We start from the raw sequence: 18,727 nt of genomic DNA, 5'->3' as shown, positions 1-18,727 counted from the left end.
TGGAGATTTTTATGGCATCATAAAATTAGTTAAATTAGCCTCCCCACATAAGTGGTGCCTAAATTTCCTACTCAACAGATGCAACTGTCTGCAAAGGTCAACAGCAAGCTACACAAATTGCTTGGAAGCTCACGCCGACCCTGGCTGGCTTCGAACTCATGACTTTTGGTCGGTAGTGATCTTAATGCAGTGACTCCCAGCCAGCTGTGCCATAGTCCTGGCGCACAGAGCCAAAGAACCAAAACACACAGACCAATGTTCTCCCTTCCATAGGAGGATTTTCTTTATAGCCAAATAATATGGTTGCGCTGTTTACAAGAACAAGGTTTCCGTAACACAAACAAAGTTCTTTCTACTTCCTATTTGCATCCACACTGGGTTTCTTTCTCATGCAGATAAACCTCACTCTCACAGAGCCTCATCTCACAACAAAGTTAAACAGCTTCACACAGTAGCTTTTTATGCACAGCAGCCTTCACACACGATGGCCATCAACCTGGAATTTCTCATTCCCCAGGCCTACTTGCACCGAGGCCTACTAACACTAAGACCTACCTCACTCTGAGGCCTTTTTCCTACTGGGGCCTACCTCACACTGAGGGCTCTCTCAGACTGAGGCCTTTCTCCCACTGAGGCGAACTGACACTGAGGCCTTCTCATACTGAGGCCTATTAACACACTGAGGCCCTTCTCCTATGAAGACCTCACATAGACCGAGGGCTACTAACCTACAGGCACACCTGCTTATATTGAACTGAAGCTTTTACTGAGTCATTGCATCCATTTAACCCTTTTTGTAATTAAAAATACCTAGTTAATTTTTAATATTTTTAATATTTCTGATAGAATGTTCCTTTCAGTACTGGTTAAGCTGCTGTACCACTGCATTGTTTCTTAAGGAAGGATTGCAATGAGATGTGTCTTTTCCTCTCTCGCATGTTGTTCAGTCCATCCATCCTCAGACTCGCCGACTGTCTCTGGCTTGACAAAGTGGCAGAGTTACACTGAAGGCTGCGTCCCTGATATCCAATTGAAAAGCCACATGAAAGGCAAAGTCCCCTGGTACATTGCTGCACTTCATGAGAAGGTAAGGTTTTGGGTTCACAGTTCTCTCTGGATGTAGGTGAACTACAACTCCCCCAAATCAAGGTGAATTTTTCCCAAAGACCTCCAGTATTTTTTGCTGGTCATGGGGGCTGTGTGTGTCAAATGTGGTCCAATTCCATCTTTGGTGTAGTTCAGAGTGCTCATTGATTGCAGGTGAACTATAAATCCCAGTACCTACAACTCCAAAATGTCCAGGACAATTCCTTTCAAAGTTGGCCATATCGGGTATAGATTCGGTTTGGTTATTTGGGGTGCTGATTCAGAAAATTGCATTGGATAGATCACATCAGCTCTAGTTTCTGATATAAAACACATGCCATCCAGTAGTCGCCATCTGCTCGCCCACAGAAAACTATATTAGTAAACTAGGGCCGATGTGGTCTATTCAATGCAATTTTCTGAATCGGAGCCCCAATTAACCCTAGAAATGAGGATACCAAGAAAAATGTTTTTTTGGTTGGGCTGTATTATTCTCTGTGGATTTTGTTAATGCTCATGTAAAAAAAAAAAGAGGGGGAAGGGGCTGAGGTTGAAAAAAATTCAAAAAGTGGAGTGTGAGACCCAAGAAACTGTCCCTAACGGCAACAACAACGACAACAACAACAACTTTGGGGGCCTAAATAGGGTCTTACTGCTTTCCCATTACAATTGATGTGTGACAATGGGACCTAACAATAACCACAACATCAAGTTTGGGGGACTCTTCCCTCTCTCTCCGCCTCATGCCCACCGCTGGGTGACCGCTGGGGCAACTTACAGGGACCGGTCAACTCCCCTGTTTAAGGAGCTCCACTGGCTGCCATTTATTTTCTGGTCCCAATTCAAGGTGCAGGTTATCACTTATAAAGCCCTAAAACAGTTTGGTTCCTGCCTACCTTCGTGACCGTCTGTTGGGGTTCAGCCTGTGTGTGAACCTGAACCTGATTCTCTGATTGTATTTCCTGATGCCAATGTATATGTCAATGTGAATTCTGAGGCCAATTTAGATTATGATGGTTTGAGTAGTGAAAATCCTACAGCCTTGGAAAGTGAAAGTCAGAATTCCCATGAGAACATGCATTCCGAGCCGAGCGGAGACGTTTCACTCCCTTTTCCTCCCAGTCTTAGTTCTCATCTGACACCTGGTCTCCTTAATGAGGATAGGCGGGGGCAGATTTGGCAGAGCCGGGGTGAAGCACAAAGTTTACGTAGGTCAGCCAGATTGAGAGAAATGCAAACAAAATCTTCAGGCATGTCTCGCAAAAGATTTCTCGGCCTTAAGTATGCCTGCCCTGAATGCAGCTTCAGACCAGGCATCGTTCCAGATTCATGTGCAAGCTTTTCCAGGTCTCCTGATTCAAGTGGCCTTCGGAGGTTTTCTGGTTGTTCCAAGTACGGTTAGTGGATTGCTAACAGGTTACAGGATTCAGCAGTTTTGCTGTGGATTTCATGATCTTGTTTGTGGACATTTCTTGTTCCTGATATTTACTGTGACTTTTTACCTTTGCATATTTCTTCTATTTTGTATTCATCTTTCATCAATAAAAAAGGATTGTTTTCCTGAAGTCAAGTGTGGTGGATTGTTGTCTGAGGGTCCAGTTTCCTGCTCTGGGTTGCAGTGTCTCCCTCCATGAACCAACTCGGGCCCTCCGTTCTTCTGGGGAGGCCCTTCTTTCGCCCCTGCCAATTTCACAAGCTTGCTTAGTAAGTACAAGGGAGAGAGCTTTTTGCTCTGTGGCCCCCGACTCTGGAACTCACTACCTGGAGAAATTAGGAAAGCCCCTACCTTAGAAACCTTTAAAAAGGACCTTAAAACCTGGCTCTTCCGATGCGCTTTTGATGAATAGGTTTACATTCTCACACTATTGCTTAGCCTCAACGTTTTGTCATTGGAGTATATGCCCCCCCCCTTTTTGGGGGAAAGCCAATTCCACAACCCCTCCGCAAATAATCTGTCTCTCTCTTATCTCACCTGTTTTAATTAGTTTTAATCAGTCTCTCTTTTAATCATTACATGTAGCCCGCCCATTGCCATTGTGATTGTGCCTATTGTAATTTTATATTGCTATGTTTTCATATGTTTTATGTAATCATGGTGTTTGTTGTTTATTGTTTGCATTTTCGGTTTTATTTTATTGTAATTTGCTGTTTGGGCTTAGCCTCATGTAAGCCGCTCCGAGTCCCTCTCCTTCCTTCTCTCACTTGTGCCGCTGGGTGAGTCTTCTTCACCCTGGCCTGGGAACTCTCCCAAGGCCGAGAAAGTCCTGGCAAGCACAACGGTCTTCCTTCCTTCTCTTCCTCTCCTTCCTTCTCTTGTTCATGCCGCTGGGCGAGTCTTCTCCACCCTAGCCTGGGAAGCCTCCCAAGGCTGAGAAAGCGCTGGTGAGGGCAACACGCTGTCATCTCCTTCCTTCTCTAGCTTTCCTTCCCTCTCTTGCTCTCCTCCAATGGCAGCACGCCCCCAACGCCAATTGACCCAGCATGTCTCACGGACCTCTTTTAGGTCTCATGGCCCGCTGGTGGGCTATGGCTCACAGGCTGGGAACCACCATCCTAGACTTTGCATTGGGATTATGGCTTGAGCAAGTTTCCATAACCTCCGACATGGGAGCACAAGCAAACCTTTGTCTGCTGCTTTTCTCTTTTCGGAATGAGCAATGCTTGGTTCCTTCTCATCTGCAAATCTCTGTTATAGCTTTTGTTGAGATCATATCTTATAGCAGCTCTTATGTATTTGTATTGTTGAAGGATTTCATGGCCGGAATCACTGGGTTGTTGTAGGTTTTTTCGGGCTATATGGCCATGTTCTAGAGGCATTCCCTCCTGACGTTTTGCCTGCATCTATGGCAAGCATCCTCAGAGGTAGTGAGGTCTGTTGGAACTAGGAAAAAGGGTTTATATATCTGTGGAATGACCAGGGTGGGACAAAGAACTCTTGTCTGTTGGAGCTAAGTGTGAATGTTTCAACTGACCACTTTGATTAGCATTTGATGGCCTGGCAGATGTTTGGTGTGGCTTGTTAGTGCCTGGGGCAATTTTTGTTGAGAGGTGATTAGATGTCCTTGTTTGTTTCCTCTCTGTTGCTTTGCTGTTGTAATTTTAGAGTTTTTTTTAATGCTGGTAGCCAGATTTTGTTCATTTTCATGGTTTCCTCCTTTCTGTTGAAATTGTTCACATGCTTGTGGATTTCAGTGGCTTCTCTGTGTAGCCTGACATGGTGGTTGTTCAAGTGGTCCAGCATTTCTGTGTCCAGGTTGGTTCATCAGGTGCTCTGCTATGTCTGACTTCTCTGGTTGGAGTAGTCTGCAATGCCTTCCATATTCCTTGATTTGTGTTTGGGCAATGCTGCTGTGTTTGGTGGTCCCTATGTAGACTTGTCCACAGCTGCATGGTATACGGTAGACTCCTTTGCTGAACGTAGCATTTGTTGGATTTTCTTGGTGGTTCTGTAGATAGTTTATATGTTGTGTTTCCTCATCAGCTTCCCTCTGCGGTCAGTGGTTCCCTTGATGTATGGCAAGAACACTTTCCCTCTGGGTGGATCTTTGTCTTGACTCTCTTATGGATTTGTGATTTAGCTGAACTTCCTCGCCTTGGTTCTCATTTTGCATGTCTCTGCAGGATATCTCTCTGCAGAAACTGGGGGACGAGCTGTCCCGCCTGGCCAGCTGTGAAGCCGAATGTGCCCGGAAGGATGATGTGATCTCCATCCTCCGGGAGGAAGTGGAAGCCATGCAGAAGCAGCTCCAGACGGGAAGCGAGAGGAGCGCCTCAAAGGAGAAGGAAGATGAGAAGGTTTGTCAAGTTTTGTGTCACGCCATCTGGCCTGGCAGCACTCGCTTTGGGTGCATTGAATCATCAAATTGGAAGGGATATAAATCAAAGTGTTGCAAAGCGCTTTTACTAAGCCATAGATGGAGTTGGTGCTTCCACAGCGGAAAGGGCACGACACATAAAACCCTAGTGCCAAAAAAGGGAACGGACAAGAACTTGGGTCTGTTTTGCAGGCAAAATGTCTCATGGAATCATTGAATTGCAAAGTTGGAAGAGACCCCAGGAGCCATCCAGTCCATGCTATGCAGGGAAAGCAGAATCAAAGAACTCCCAACAGATGGCCATTCAGCCTCTGTTTAGCCTCTCTCCTATACCAGCTAATGGTGTTGATGCACAGTGCTCCCTTGTCTATCTTTAGGCCTATTTGCTTCCCAATTAAAGATCGAGGAGATTAACATACCAAAGTTTGAGTCTGCAGACAACTACTAAGGGTGATTACAATCAAGTCAACTTAGTGCCACATTTGACAGTCTCTGTATGATGGGTTTTATAGTCTTAACTAGCTTGGAAACCCAGCTTACTTGAAAAAGTCAAATTTTAATTGTACAAAATGCATAATGTTGTGGGTGAATTACAACTCACATCATGTCAGGTTAAGCCCCTGAATTTGTTGGGCAAGTTTGCTCTGGATGGACCATCGGTGGGGTTCAGTGTGCTCTCTGACTGTAGGATAAACTACAACTCCCACTATGGCGAGTCAGTCCTGCCAAACCCCTTCAGTAAATTGAATTAGTCATGGGGGTTCTGTGTGCCAAGTTTGATCCAGGCCCATCATCAGTGGAGATCACAGTTTCTCTGGCTGTGAGTGAACTACAACTCCCAGAAAGGAAGGTCAACCCAACCCCTCTAGTAATCAAATGTTGGCATATCAGGTCTGTGTGCTAAGTTTGGTCCAGATCCATCGGTGTTTGTGTTCACAGTGTTCTCTGGATGTAGGTGAACTACAACTCCCCCAAATTAAGGTGAATTTTCTCCAAAGGCCTCCAGTATTTTTTTGCTGGCCATGGGGGCTCTGTGTGCCAAGTTTGGTCCAATTCCATCTTTGGTGGAATTCAGAATGCTCATTGATTGCAGCTGAACTATAAATCCCAGTATCTTCAACTCCAAAATGTCAAGATCAATTCTTCTCAAAACTCACCAGTATTCAAATTTGGCCATATTGGGTATGCATGCTAAGTTTGGTCCAGATCCATCATTGTTTGAGTTCATAGTGCGCTCTGGATGTAGGAACTACAGCTCCTAAAAATCCCTCCAAAGGCCTCCAGTATTTTTTGGTGGTCATGGGGGTTCTCTGTGCCAAGTTAGTTCTAGGTCCATGGTTGGTGGAGTTTAGAGTTCTCTTCGGTTGCAAGTGAACGATAAATCCCAGGATTTACAACTCCTATAAATCATTCTCTTCTCCCTTGTATCTCTTGGGTCAACCTGGTCCATTTCTTGACCTTCTAAACACTTTTCCTTAGCAATGCTTATCTATATGACATTCCTTCACCCCTCTTGCCCCTTTTTGCCTTCTCCCCCCCCCCCCTTTCATCCATTCTAACTTTGTGAAATTCACTTTGCACACTTCTGGTCTCAACAATGGGAAAGATGTTGCTCTGCCTCAGATCTCAGATATTTGTTGAATTAGACAATATTGGTCTGGATGGCAAAAGGATCTGACTTGCTAGCGGTTCTCTTCCTATACATATCACACCTCCTTTGAGCCTAGTTGTTTCAGGAGGATTCTCCTCTTTGCTCAAGAGCCTCATAATAATAGTTTTGTGGTTTTTTTTTAGTTTGCATACTCATCTCCAAATCTTTCCCTTTAGGAGAGTCCGGGAGGATCCACAAAAAGGGAAACCAGTGATGCCTGGCCGTACAAGCGTGGTCACTCATTGCCGATACATTTGGATCATACAAACATCCTGGAAGACTTTCGTCGAGAAATAGAGCCTCGCAAGTCGGATGTATCCCAAGTGGATAAAATCCCGGTCCCCGAGCTGGAGACCCTGAACGATACGCTGCTGAAGGACCAGGAGGACTTGGAGCAATTCGAGAAGGAGGTGAGCAGAGAGACTGATGGGACGGATTCTGTGTGCTGCAGGTGATCAACTCACAGCTCTTGTTGCCCATTTGTTCTGCCTCCCAGACCTCATGGCAGGTTAAAATGAGACCCCCATCTCTTCAGATCCCATACTTCACTTATCTGCCATCTCACATGTCCTGGAAAGTATTGTTATTTATTTATTATTTATTGAAAACATTTATCTATCTCAACTCAGGGTAGTTTTCACCTTGCTCAAGACACCACCACACACCAAGGTTGTAGGTTTTGTAGTTTATTGAGAAAAAACAAAATCAAAACAGAGAAATGCAAAAGTGCAAGAGGCAAAACAGAGTCTTAAATGCAATGGCAAAGTTCCCAAGATCCAAAGTCAAATAACATGAAGCATAATCCCTTAGCAATGGTCAAACATGAGTCCATGGTAGACGGGTAAAATCAGGATCAAAATCCAAGTCCCAAAGAAGCCAGGAGCATTCCGCAAAAGCCAAGATAATTCCACAGAAGTTAACAGGGAAAGAGCAACATTGGACTGACAAGAAATGCCTATTGGCTACATCATTAAATAAGTTTCCCTGACATGAAAGCATTGCGTTGACCTTTGGCTTCACGCTTGCTTGCAAGATGTGTGCTTCTGCGAATTCTTAATTGTAAATGATCCTGTCTACTCATTGAATCACTATTATCTTCAAGGCTAAACAACTCATTATCTTGGCCCAGCTGGGCTGATCACTCTGGGAACCGAAAGGAGTCTCCACCTGCACTTGTGGAGTTTCACTATCTCTATCAAAAGGCACGTTCCTTTCCCCAGGGAACAGGCTTGCTGTTTCGTCTTCAGGAGCCACACTATCAGCCCCGTCTGGAACATGTACAGGAATCTGTAACCCATCAGTCTCCTCGTCATCCTGCAGAAAGTCAGGCTCACAAGGCCCAACAGGCCCAGAAGGCCCAAACAATTCAGTCTCAGACTCAGGCTCAGACTAAGCCACGACATTATATTCCTCCCTTCTCACCCTGAATGGGACAACATACAAACGGCAAACATTCAATGCCGGGACAAAAATAGATTATACACATACATAAATATTAAAATAATTTATCTCAACATTCACAACCACTGTTTCAAACCGTCTCAACCATCCACATCAAATCTGGTTGGCATAGTAAAGTTTCCCATTGCTGCCTTACTGCACTGTCCCAAAAGCTTGATCCCACAGCCAGGTTTTTACCATCCTTCTGAAGGACAGGAGGGAGGGGGCTGATCTAATTTCACCAGGAATGGGGGTTCCATAGCCGAGGGGCAATCACTGAGAAAGTCCTCTCTCTCATTCTCACCAGTCACGCCTGTGACAGTGACGGGACACAGTATCCAGTATCTGAGGGGCTTCCTTGGATTTGTAGTAGAGTTGGGCATCATCCGCATAGAGATGGCACCGAACTCCAAAACTCTGGATGACCATGCACAGCGGTTTCATGTAGATGTTGAAAAGCATGGGAGCAGAATGGAACCTTGCAGGACCCCATAGGTCTAAGGCCAGGGGTCCGAGCAGGTATCCCCCAGTTTCACCAACTGGGAACGACCCTCCAGGAAGGACCGGAGCCACAGCAGAGCCATACCCCCAAATCCCATACCAGAGAGCTGGCCCACAAGGATGCCATGATCGATGGTATCAAAAGCCACTTGTTTGTTTGTTTCTCGTGTCAGGGCAACCAGTCAATTATATTACATTTCTAACAGAACAGAGCAAGCAAACAGACAAAATACAAAATTTGTGAGTTTGGTAGTTGATTAAATGTCCTTTGACCACTATCTGGCCACTTGGAGTGCTTCTGGTGTTGCTGCAAGAAGGTCCTCCATTGTGCATGTGGCAGGGCTCAGGTTGCATTGCAGCAGGTGGTCTGTGGTGTGCTCTTTTCCGCCCTCGCATGTCGAGGATTCCACTTTGTGGCCCCGTTTCTAAAGGTTGGCTCTGCATCTCGTGGTGCCAGAGCGCAGTCTGTTCAGTGCATCCTAAGTCGCCCAGTCTTCTGTGCGCCCAGGGGGGAGTCTCTCATTTGGTATCAGCCATTGGTTGAGGTTCTGGGTTTGAGCCTACCACTTTTGGACTCTCACTTGCTAAGGTGTTCCAGCGAGTGTCTCTGTAGATCTTAGAAAACTATTTCTAGATGTAAGTCGTTGACGTGCTGGCTGATACTCAAACAGGGGATGAGCTGGAGATGTCTCTGCCTTGGTCCTTTCACTATTGGCTGCCACTTCCCGGTGGATGTCAGGTGGTGCAATACCGGCTAAGCAGTGTAATTTCTCCAGTGGTGTAGGGCGCAGACATCCTGTGATAATGTGGCATGTCTCATTAAGAGCCACATCCACTGTTTTAGTGTGGTGAGATGTGTTCCACACTGGGCATGCGTACTCAGCAGCAGAGTAGCACAGCGCAAGGGCAGATGTCTTCACTGTATCTGGTTGTGATCCCCAGGTTGTGCCAGTCAGCTATTGTATGATATTGTTTCTAGCACCCACTTTTTGCTTGATGTTCAGGCAGTGCTTCTTGTAGGTCAGAGCATGATCCAGAGTGACTCCCAGGTATGTGGGTGCGCTGCAATGCTCCAGTGGGATTCCTTCCCAGGTGATCTTCAGAGCTCGGGATGCTTGTCTGTTCGTGAGATGAAAGGCACATGTCTGTGTTTTAGATGGGTTGGGGATCAGCTGGTTTCCCCTGTAATAGGCAGTAAGAGCACCTAGAGCTTCGGAAAGCTTCTGTTCTACCATCTCAAAGCTCCCTGCTTGAGCAGTAATGGCACGATCATCAGCATAGATGAAACTCTCTGTCCCTTCTGGCAGTGGCTGGTCATTTGTGTAGATGTTGAACATGGATGGAGCAAGCACGCTCCCCTGAGGCAGGCTGTTTTTCTGTTTCTGCCATCTGCTTCTCTGGCCCTGGAACTCAACAAAAAAGCTCCTGTTTTGTAGCAGGTTTCCTATGAGGTGGGTGAGCCACTGAGATGTTCAAGAGAACCAGCAGGGTCACACTCCCCCTATCCAGTTCCCTGCGGAGGTCATCTACCAAGGCAACCAAAGCCATCTTAGTACCCTGACCAGGCCTAAACCCGGACTGAAACTGGTCTAGGATGTCAATGTCATCTAGGAATCCCTGGAACTGAGAGGCAACCATCTGCTCCAGCACCTTGCCCAAGAAAGGAAGGTTAGAGATTGGTCTGTAGGTGTTCAAAACAGTGGGGTTGAGGGAGGTTTTCTTTAAAATTGATGTTTGTTGAGGACACTGGCAGGGCTCTTGGACATGTTCAGGACGTTCACTATAACCTGCAATGTCATTGGAGGGAGGTCCATTGGAGGGAGGGCCTTTGGTGTCTCCTAAATAGTGGGAGCAATAGTTGTGGACGTGGGAGCCTGTCAGTGGAAGTCATACACACAGACATATTTTCACTTTTTATGTGTATATATATTAAGATTGTTTACCTATTGTTTGTCTTGTTTATTTGTTTCTTTTTGCCACTGAATGTTTGCCAGTTTGTTACTTTCATTGGAAACTGCCCTGAGTCCCCTTGGAGAGATAAATAAAGTATATTATTATATTATTATTGCTTTCCTTTGGGGGCTTGGCATCCTCTCTCTTTCTTTCTCTTTCCTCAGAAATTTCTCCATCGCAGCTCTTTCCTGTCTGTCTGTCTTCTTCCCACAGTTTATGGAAATACAGCAGAGGGAGATGATGGATTTTGGGGACGAGATGTTCCTCGACAGCGGATCCAAAGAGTCGAAGGAGGTTTTGGAAGTTGAAGGGGAGGCACAAACCATGCAAGAAACAGATGAAGAGCTGATTGTTCGCAAATTGTTTGAGTTCCAAAGGATGAACGTTGAGCTTTATGAGGAATTGCAGAAAGCCAAAGATGATTATGAAGTGGCCACAGGTAAGAAAGAGGAGAAGGGCCTTCTGCATAGAATCCCATAAGTTCCTTTGGAAGCCAGCAAAAATTTGGAAAAGTTACTTTATAAAAAATGGCACCTCCCAGTAGTTTCCAACCATGCCGACAATGGCCTTGCTGCCTAGGGATGTGGTTGCCTAACTGTGTTCCACTAAAATGTATGGGTATCACAAAAATATGTTTAAAATGTCTTTTTATAGTTCCATGTCAGAGTGTGAAAGATCTTATTGAAGTTCAGTGTTCCTCTGCTTTAAAAACAAAATTTGACTCTATGATACAGAATGACCTTTAGGATAGGACTCATAGACATATTGTTTAAAATTGGATTGTTGTTAATTCTAATGGTGTGTAATACTGTTTTAATATTTGTATTGTATTTGATTGTATTGAATGCTTTCAATGTTTGCATTGGAACTTGTGCCACAAATACCATATGCCTGAGACAAAGAACTGGTGGGATCTCAAGCCTGAAAAAGTTACAGAAAATGAACTCATCAAACTACTCTGAGATTTCCAAATTCAGACTGAAAGAGTTTTGGGGTACAAAACTTCTGATCTCACAATCGTGGGGAAAAAAACAATTAAGGATTGTCAATGTTGCAATCCCAGGCGACAACAGAATTGATGAGAAGCAACTGGAAAAGCTGACACAGTTTGAGGATTTAAAGATCGAACTGCAAAGATTCTGGCACAAGCCAGTCAAGGTGGTCCCACGGGTGACGGCACACTGGGTGCAGTGCCTCAAGACCTTGGCCTGCACTTAAAAACAATCAACACTGACAAAATTACCATCTGTCATCTGCAAAAGGCCACCCTGCTCAGATCTGTACGCATTATTTGCTGATACATCACACATTCCTAGACACTTGGGAAGTGTCTGACGTGTATCAAATACAACAGCCAGTATAGTGATCTTGTTTGCTGTGTGCTAATCTTGTTATGTGTCAAATAATAGTAATGGGAAGTCCTCTCAGCCCAGTCATAGCTAATTTCTACATGGAACACTTTGATAAACAAGACCTGGAAACAGCAACAAAAAAGCCCACTATATGGTTCATATAGGTGGATGACACTGTCACCATTTGGAGCCATGGAGAAGAAGAACTCAAGAAGTTCCTGGGCCACCTCAACAACATCCATCCTAACATCCAATTCACCATGGAAAAAGAAAATGAAGGAAATCTGCCATTTCTAGATGTCCTTGTCATCCCAATCAACAATTTATTATTATTATTATTATTATTATTATTATTATTATTATTATTATTATGTCCCCTCACAATATAGTCCACTGAAATTGTTTGGTAACTTAAGCGAAGAAAAGAAAAATTAGAATATGGAGAACTTAGATAGATTGGCTAGTGTCCTCCCTGTTGTTGTAGTTGTGTGGCATTAAGTCATTTCTGACTTCTGACTGCAGTTTCTCAAGTTACTCCTGACAAAAAAAACCAGACAAGTTTTCTTGGCAAGATTTTGTTCAGAAGAGGTTTGCTGTTGCCTTCCTATGAGGCTAAGAGAGTGTGACTCATCCTCTGTTCGGATATCAGCTAGCATGCCAATGTCTTAAATTAAAAAAGAGCTTCCTAAGCTCTACAGAACACCTTAGCAAGCGAGAGTCCAAAAGTGGCAGGCAAAAACCCAGAAACTCAATCAGTGGCCGAGACTGGATGACAAACTCCCTCCTGGGCACACAAAAGACTGAGTGACTTGGAAGGCGCTGAACAGATTGTGCTCTGGAACCACGAGATGCTGAGCCAATCCTTAGAAATGGTGGTGTCTGCAACCTGCGAGTGCAGAGGAGAGCAAACCATAGACCACTTACTACAAGGCAGTCTGAGCCCCGCCATATGCACAATGGAGGACCTTCTCACAGCAACACCAGAGGCACTCCAAGTGGCCAGGTTCTGGTCAAAGGACAATTGGTATAATGACAAGTTTTTAACTTCGTTTGTTTTTCTATACATTACTAGCTGTGCCCTGCCACGCGTTGCTGTGGCCTATAGTAAAACTTATCAAAGTTGAGGTAGATATCTGGACTATTATGAAAGAGAGGTCCCTACCTATTCCTTCCCCCTTTTCCTCCCCCTTTCTCTCCTTTCTTCCTTCTCTACCTCTTTCTTTCTTTCCTTCTTTCACTACTTGGTTTCATCCTTCTCTCTTTCCTTCATTCCCTCCCCCTTTCTTCCTTTGCCTTTCTTCCCTCCCTGTTTGCTTCCTTCTTTCTCTTTTTATTTCCTTTTATTTCACCACCATCATAACAATAACAATAATGCAATGCATTGCCTCTGGGACCTGACACCTCTCCCATTCCCCCTAAAAGGGTCTCATAGGAATAATAGCATCATAATAATAATAGAAAACAACCTTTACCCGCCACGTGTTGCTGTGGCCAACCTTCCCTCTTTCTCTCCTTCTTTCCCTCCTTCCTTCCTTCCTTCCCTCCCATCTTTCCTTCTTCTCTTCCTTCTCTATCTCTTTCCTTCCTTCCCCCTTTTTCTTTCTCTTCTAGTCTCTTTTCTTCCTTCTCTCTTTCCTACTGTCCTTCCCTTCCTCTTTCTCTACATCTTTCCCCTTCCTTCACTCCCTCTTTCCTTCCTTCATTCCCTTTTTTCTTTCCTTCTCTCCTTCCTTCCTTCCCCCCTTTTTCTTTCTCTTCTGGTCTCTTTTCTTCCTTCTCTCTTTCCTTCTTTCATTCCCTCCCTCTTTCTCTACATCTTCCCCCTTCCTTCACTCCCTCTTTCCTTCCTTCATTCCCTTTTTTCTTCTCTCCTTCCTTCCCCCTTTTTCTTTCTCTTCTGGTCTCTTTTCTTCCTTCTCTCCTTCTTTCCTTTCCTCCCTCTTTCTCTACATCTTCGCCCTTCCTTCACTCCCTCTTTCCTTCCTTCATTCCCTTTTTCCTTTCCTTCTCTCCTTCCTTCCTTACCCCTTTTTCTTTCCATCCCTCTGTCTTTCATTTCTTCCTTCTCTACCTCTTTCCTTCCTTCCCCCTTTTTCTTTCTCTTCTGCTGTCTCTCTTTTCTTTCCTTCCATCTTTCCTTTTCTTTCCTTTCCTTCTTCCTTCTTTCTCTAACTTTCCTTCCTTCCCCCTTTTTCTTTACCTCCCTTTCTCTTTCTTCCTTCTTTCCCTCCTTCCCTTCTTTCCTGGATTTTGACAGGGCGGGAAGGGGCGGGGTGGGGTTTGGAGGTGGCGTGAAGTAAAAGGAGGTAAGATTGGGGCAGGGGAGTGATGGAGCATGGGGTTGTGTGTGTGTGTGCGGCAGCGGGGGGAGTGATGGAGCATGGGGTTGCGTGTGTGTGTGTGCGGCGGCGGGGGGAGTGATGGAGCGTGGGGTCGCGTGTGTGTGTGCGGCGGCGGGGGGAGTGATGGAGCGTGGGGTTGCGTGTGTGTGTGCGGCGGCGGGGGGAGTGATGGAGCGTGGGGTTGCGTGTGTGTGTGTGGCGGCGGGGGGAGTGGGGTTGCGTGTGTGTGTGCGGCAGCGGGGGAGTGATGGAGCGTGGGGTTGCGTGTGTGTGTGCGGCAGTGGGGGGAGTGATGGAGCATAGGGTTGTGTGTGTGCGTGCGGCAGGGTGTGTGTGTGTGCGGGAAGCGGTGCGGCGGGGCTTGGAGTGGGCATGGCTTCCACAGAGGGAACGTTGGCCGGAAGACTGTGCGCACGCCAGGGAACTTGCGGCTGGGCACCAATGCGCATGTTCAGTTGTTTTGCCGTTTTGTGAGTGTGTTGTTGTGTTGTTTTTCATTTTGAGTAGATATGTTTGTACCTTGTGGGTTGTGTTATGGGCATGGGAATTTTGGTTAAGTTTCGTTGGGGGGTTTGTGAGTTTTGTTGTTTTGCCGTATTGTGAGTGTGTTGTTGTGTTGTTTTTCATTTTGAGTAGATATGTTTGTACCTTGTGGGTTGTGTTATGGGCATGGGAATTTTGGTTAAGTTTCGTTGGGGTTTTTTGAGTTTTGTTGTTTTGCCGTTTTGTGAGTGTGTTGTTGTGTTGTTTTTCATTTTGAGTAGATATGTTTGGACCTTGTGGGTTGTGTTATGGGCATGGGAATTTTGGTTAAGTTTCGTTGGGGTTTTTTGAGTTTTGTTGTTTTGCCGTTTTGTGAGTGTGTTGTTGTGTTGTTTTTCATTTTGAGTAGATATGTTTGGACCTTGTGGGTTGTGTTATGGGCATGGGAATTTTGGTTAAGTTTCGTTGGGGGGTTTGTGAGTTTTGCTGTCCGGTTGAACCAACCTAACAGATTTATATATATAGATAATTGTATTCTCAATTTACTCATGACCTGATAAAGAAATACCAGAGTTTCCCAGATCAGTTATTGTCAGTTCATCAGTTTTCATGCCACAGTCAATCTGTACCTCCTCCATAATATCATTTGAGGCCATCTTCTTAGGATGTAACCTTCAGCCTTGTCAAGCCTTAATAGGTCCTTATCCAGACCCCAATCATACAATTTCATCCATCCATCCACTCTTGACAAACACTATCTAGAGGTACCCACTAAGAGTTTGTCTTCCTATTCCTTTAGGAGCAATATCTTCCTTGCAAAGGCAGCTGTCTTTTGAGGGATCCCAGCTCCGGAGGGCTCACGCAGAGCAGGAAATGCTGCAGAAGGAGCTGAGAGAGCGGGGAGTCCAGCTGGAAGCAATGTCTCACAAGGTACTATTTTTTGTTTTGTTTTTTAGTAATTTTTATTGAAGCTCTTTTAAATAAACGAATAGTATTTAAAACAGAATAAAAGGAGAGAGAAAAGGAAAAACAAAAAAATCCCTCTAGAATAAAAAAAGAAAAGAGAAAGAAAGAGAAAAGAAGAAGAAGAAAAAGGAAAAAAACAAGTCTATGTCCTTCTAATCCTCTTCATCACCACCGTAGTCTATTATGCTTCCCCTGTTTACTTTTGTCCTCTGCCGGGCTTCCCTCTGCGATCAGTTGATGTATGGCAAGAACACTTTTCCTCCGGGCAACTCTTTGTCTTTCTTCTTGTGGCTTGTTCTCGGTCTTGCAGCTCTTCTGATGTCTTTGGTGGAGCCCAGTTGTGGTGGTTCAGTTCACCTTGGAGGAGGTCGGCTTCGCAGATTCTCTTTGCACGGTCTGCCAGAGCTGTAATTGTGCTTCTTTGTTGACTTGGGTGATGGTTGGAGTTTTTATGTAGGTATCTATCTCTGTGTGTGGGTTCTCTGTAAACCCTGTGGCCCAATTGTTGATTGGGTTTGTGGATGACTCGGACATCTAGAAATTGTAGTTTTCCTTCATTTTCTTTTTCCATGGTGAATTGGATGTTTGAGTGGATACTTACTTAGGCGATCCCCCATTTTCCGAGGAGGATTGTCTTCCAGTATTCTTGTGGGTCCGTATGTGGCTGTGGAGCCCTATTCTTGCTCTGCATCTTCTTCCGCAGTGAGGGCGTTGGTTTCCAGGTGGGAGGTGGTCTCGGTCCGAGTTGGCTTGACGCACCTTCCTCTTGGTACCCTTCTCCCTTTCACTCTCCATTTGTGCCTCTTCAAATTCTGCAGCACTCCTGGTCACAGCTGACCTCCAGCTGGAGCGCTCAAGGGCCAGGGCTTCCCAGTTCTCAGTGTCTATGCCAGAGTTTTTAAGGTTGGCTTTGAGCCCATCTTTTAATCTCTTTTCCTGTCCACCAACATTCCGTTTTCCGTTCTTGAGTTCGGAGTAGAGCAACTGCTTTGGGAGACAGTGGTCGGGCATCTGGACAACGTGGCCGGTCTAGCGGAGTTGATGGCGGAGGACCATCGCTTCAATGCTGGTGGTCTTTGCTTCTTCCAGCACGCTGACATTTGTCCGCCTGTCTTCCCAAGAGATTTGCAGGATTTTCCAGAGGCAGCACTGATGGAATCGTTTCAGGTGTTGCATGTGACGTTTGTAGACAGTCCACGTCTCACAGGCATATAGCAGGGTTGGGAGGACTATAGCTCTATAAACAAGCACCTTGGTATCCCTACGGATTTCCCGGTCCTCAAACACTCTCTGCTTCATTCGGAAAAATGCTGCGCTCGCAGAGCTCAGGTGGTGTTGTATTTCGGTGTCAATGCTGACTTTGGTGGAGAGGTGGCTACCAAGGTAGCGGAAATGATCAACATTTTCTAATGTTACACCATTAAGCTGTATCACTGGCATTGGAGAGGGGTTGGCTGGTGTCTGCTGGAACAGCACCTTGGTTTTTTTCATTGTTCAATGCGCTGTTGAGGTGGTCCTGGAACTTGTTTAGTTCTTCCCCATGGCTCCAAATGGTGAAGGTGTCATCCACATTTCTGAACCATATAATGGGCTTTTTGGTTGCTGTTTCCAGGCCTTGTTTTTCAAAGTGTTCCATGGAGAAATTTGCTATGACTGGGCTGAGATGACTCCCCATAGCTACTCCATCTTTGTGTTCATAGAATTGTCCCACTAGTGAGACAATGGTGAAACAGGGCTGTGATGTCTTCTGAGAACTTCTGGGTAATTAATATGATGGTGTCCACTACAGGGACCTTGGTAAATAGTCTTAGCTTTTCTTCAGATGGATCTTTTTTGATCTTTTTTTATATCTGCTTCACAAACGTTTTGCCTTCTTATTAATGTTGAATCTGTAAATTTATGCCTTCTGTTTAGTTTTGCAACCTGCGAGAGGAGAGGAAGCATGAAGAAATGATGGGATCCATTGAGAGGGAGAATAATAAGCTTCAACGGGTAACTTACTCCTTTATATATTTTATTTCCTCAATATCCAGGCATTGCTAGCTGAGGATAGCATCATGCAAACAGTTAGAAACACAGAAACTTGTATTTTAATACATCTTAGTCATGAAGCACCACACATTTTTCTATTGCTTTCTCCTCATTTCTACAAGGACCATAGCTTTTTTAGAAAATATATTCAACCTGGCTTAAGATGCAATTACTAATGCGGTTTGACACTACTTCATCTGCCAAACTCCACCAGTGTTCACATTTGGGCATATTGAGTATTTGTGTCAACTTTGGTCCAGATCCATCATTCTTTGAATCCACAGTGCTCTCTGGATGTAGGTGAACTACAAGTCCAAAACTCAAGGTCAATGCCCACCAAACCCTTCCAGTATTTTCTGTTGGTCATGGGAGTTCTGTGTGCCAACATTGGTTCAGTTCCATGGTTGGCGGAGTTCAGAATGCTCTTTGATTGTAGGTAGACTATAAATCTTGGCAACTACAACTCCCAAAGGACAAAATCAACCCCCACCCCACAACCCCACCAGTATTCCAATTTGGGCATATTGGGTATTTGTGTCAAATTTGCTCCAGTGAATGAAAATACATCCTGCATATCAGATATCTACATTATGATATATAACAGCAGCAAATTACAGTTATTAAATAGCAACAAAAATAATTTTAGAGTCGGGGTCACCACAACATGAGGAGCATTAGGAATGTTGAGAAACACCAACATAAGGGATACTCAACCTGTATTGCTCTCCCTCCCCACCTCCTGTTGATCACTTAGGATATTGCCAACCTGGAGTCCAATCTTGCCGACAAGAGCCAACTGATTGACAGTTTACAAAGCAGTGTCAACCAGCTCCAGGCCGAGTTGTTCGTGAACCACCACCACATTGGGACGCAGCAGACTCAGCAGAATGAGCTTCAGAGGCAACTAGAGGTCTTGCAACGAGTCGAGCAGCAAACCAGAGTCACACTGGAAAGCATCAGTGCCCGGGTATTCCTTGCAGCTCCCCACAGCATTTATGATCAAGCCACGCATCCGTGGTTGTGGCAGCAGGAGAAATCCCCAATGAAAGTGACAAACAGCAAATATCTAGGGATTTTGAGTTCTTCATGCATGATTGTATGACTATT

The 18,727-nt window shown here is 45.0% G+C and overlaps 1 protein-coding gene across 1 annotated transcript in view; it reads left to right on the top strand.

Annotated features, from left to right (window-relative positions):
• Positions 1–18,727, top strand: part of CCDC27 (coiled-coil domain containing 27) — a 30,949-nt gene that overhangs the window by 9,078 nt on the left and 3,144 nt on the right. Inside the window, exons 5-11 of the mRNA XM_067472780.1 lie at positions 948–1,087; positions 4,708–4,881; positions 6,729–6,962; positions 10,660–10,885; positions 15,423–15,553; positions 17,504–17,581; positions 18,375–18,587. Coding sequence (XP_067328881.1) covers positions 948–1,087; positions 4,708–4,881; positions 6,729–6,962; positions 10,660–10,885; positions 15,423–15,553; positions 17,504–17,581; positions 18,375–18,587 — 1,196 coding nt within the window. The remainder of the gene's footprint in view (positions 1–947; positions 1,088–4,707; positions 4,882–6,728; positions 6,963–10,659; positions 10,886–15,422; positions 15,554–17,503; positions 17,582–18,374; positions 18,588–18,727) is intronic.

The sequence above is a fragment of the Anolis sagrei genome, chromosome 13 (assembly GCF_037176765.1).
Source record: "Anolis sagrei isolate rAnoSag1 chromosome 13, rAnoSag1.mat, whole genome shotgun sequence".
NCBI classification, from domain to species: domain Eukaryota; kingdom Metazoa; phylum Chordata; class Lepidosauria; order Squamata; family Dactyloidae; genus Anolis; species Anolis sagrei.
The sequence above is the reverse complement of the archived record's forward strand: the minus strand, read 5'-3'. Positions and strand labels throughout refer to the sequence as shown.